Here is a 2,351-nt window from a genome sequence, read left to right as displayed (position 1 = left end):
TTTGAGGTACGTAGTAGGTATGAAGTCAAGGGTTCCCTAGGACATCTGGTAGCACATAATTTATGATGATACCCAGCTTCATGGTGCCTGACTGCCTGCCTGCCACAATCAGGTCCCTCCTTCGTTCTCAGCATAACACCTTGCCGGCAACAGCTTTGAGAAAATCGGCTCATGTCCCCTGATGGTGTACCTGCTTGTGACAGGAAGCAGCTGGCATACAAGGCTGATGACCTGACTGATATGGAAAGAGTGCTGACAAGGTTCGTTACCCCCCAATACGCCATACAATGACAACATATTCAACAGGATATTTCCCTCGGTGAAAATAAAACGATATAGCCAACCCTTTCATTAGGGTCGGCGCCCCTAAGTTTGATGGTCAAGACGACGGCATTTGGTGGTTTCTTGCCCAGTAGGGGATAGCGGGGTTGTCCTGTAGCCCAGGAGGATCATCGGTCACATATTGTGTCATAGACTGTACCTGATCGGCGTCTTTTATCATTGTGCATCCAAGTATTCGAGCTGATTACCCTTACTTTTCTTTTCAAACATTAACCACCATAACTCCACCGATCCTGAGCTCTTTAAACCCTCCAATACAATACGACCTTAAAGTCAACCATGGGCATTCCCAGTATCAAGGAGCCAGCCGTGCCGTACGGCAGCGTTGTTGTCATTTCTGGAGCCAGTGGCTTTATTGGATCTCATATCGTAGACCAGGTACTTGCCGCAGGCTACAAGGTCCGAGGCACTACCCGAAATATGCAAAGGAGTGCGTGGATGAACGAGTTCTTCGCAAAGCAGTACGGGCCGGAGAAATTCGAGCTCATTCAGGTACCAGACATGGATGTCGATGGTGCTTTCGACGATGCCGTTGCAGGTATGAACCCACGCCTGTGCGCTCCCATGACACTGATAACATTCTCGGGCATCAACAGGAGCGTCTGGTTTCATTCATGTGGCAAACGACATGACAGGAGTGTCAGACCCCAAAGTCGCCATACCTCGGGCTGTTGGTGGAGCCCTTAACGCGCTCAAGGCATCAGCCAAAGAGCCGTGCATGAAGAGATTCGTCTTCACCTCGTCTTCCTTCGCAGTGACGTTGCCCAAGCCAGGAAAACGCTTTTCTGTCACGGCAGACACGTTTAACGACGAAGCTGTCGAGCGCGCCTGGCAACCAGATCCGGACGGCGCATCTGTGTATGCCTGCAGTAAAGTGGAAGCAGAGCGAGCCATCGCCAAGTGGGCCGAGGAGAACAATCCTTCATTGATCGTCAATACAAGTATACCCTTCTTGCCCGATGGAGTGGAAAGACACGTGCGACTGACCTCGGTGACTTTCAGTCCAGCCTAATGCGAACATTGGCCCAGTGCTCAGCACTGCCCACCAGGGCTACCCAACCACAGCCGGGTGGGTTAAGAAAGTCTGGGACAAGGACTACAAGGGACTGGAGCATATCCTGCCTCAGCACTATGTTCATGTCCAGGATGATGCACGCCTTCATGTCATTGCACTGGCTCGCCCTGAGGTTCAGAATGAACGGATTTTTGCCGTTGCGGGGCCCTTTAACATGAACAGTATCATTGACATATTGCGCAAATTACACAAAGATAGAAACTGGGAAGCATTTCCAGATGACTCTCGGGATCTTTGCACCTTCATACCAACCCAGAGGGCAGACAGCCTGTTGAGAGAGACGTTCGGCCAAGGATTCAGGAGCATGGAAGAGTCTGTCAAAGATAATGCAGCAGGTCTATCCGAGATGCGTTCATGAAGCATAGATGCTGGCTACATAGGGTTGAATCCTAGGGTATGATTATCATTTAGCCACTTTTTGCTGGTTTGGCTCGTTGCTTTGTACTGGACTAGGAACGGGACCAGAATGCGAAGTCAGTCAGGACGATGTGAAAAGGGTCGTCTCGGGTTGAGCAATGCCCCATCGCATGATGGACGCAGATGTATGTCTCAAAGCATAGTGCTCATGAACTGTCGAATTCTGACACGACTGATTGTGTGCCATGGCATTGAGGACCCCCATAGTAGAAGTAGTAACACAGCAGTTTGGTCGAAAAATGGTGAGGTTAGAATGGCCCCACACCACAAATGCGCCCATATCAGGCAAGAACATCGGAACGCTCAACGGAACAGCTTTGACTAACAACCTTCCGACGAACAGGTGAACCTACCCCACAACTCGCGGACATGGGCGCATTGCCAGAAGATAACATAGCTGATCTCATCAAAACCTACAATGAGCTCAACAGCAACCGTATCGAGGAGCTTGCTGATGAGCCCAGCGCTCTGGAGTTCATGAGATATGTTGCCCGCAACACTCCTTCGTCGTCCGAAT

At 50.4% G+C, this 2,351-nt stretch overlaps 1 protein-coding gene across 1 annotated transcript; it reads left to right on the top strand.

Annotated features, from left to right (window-relative positions):
• Positions 1-621: 621 nt before the first annotated feature.
• On the top strand, positions 622-1,789 carry VDBG_04200 (aldehyde reductase; the record flags this gene model as incomplete). The annotated part of the gene is made up of 3 exons (XM_003006201.1): positions 622-880; positions 939-1,283; positions 1,345-1,789. 3 exons carry the CDS (start codon positions 622-624, stop codon positions 1,773-1,775), a joined length of 1,035 nt encoding a protein of 344 aa, XP_003006247.1.
• Positions 1,790-2,351: the final 562 nt, after the last annotated feature.

Source organism: Verticillium alfalfae, genomic scaffold (genome assembly GCF_000150825.1).
Source record: "Verticillium alfalfae VaMs.102 supercont1.4 genomic scaffold, whole genome shotgun sequence".
NCBI lineage: Eukaryota > Fungi > Ascomycota > Sordariomycetes > Glomerellales > Plectosphaerellaceae > Verticillium > Verticillium alfalfae.
This window is presented reverse-complemented; position numbering and strand designations above follow the sequence as displayed.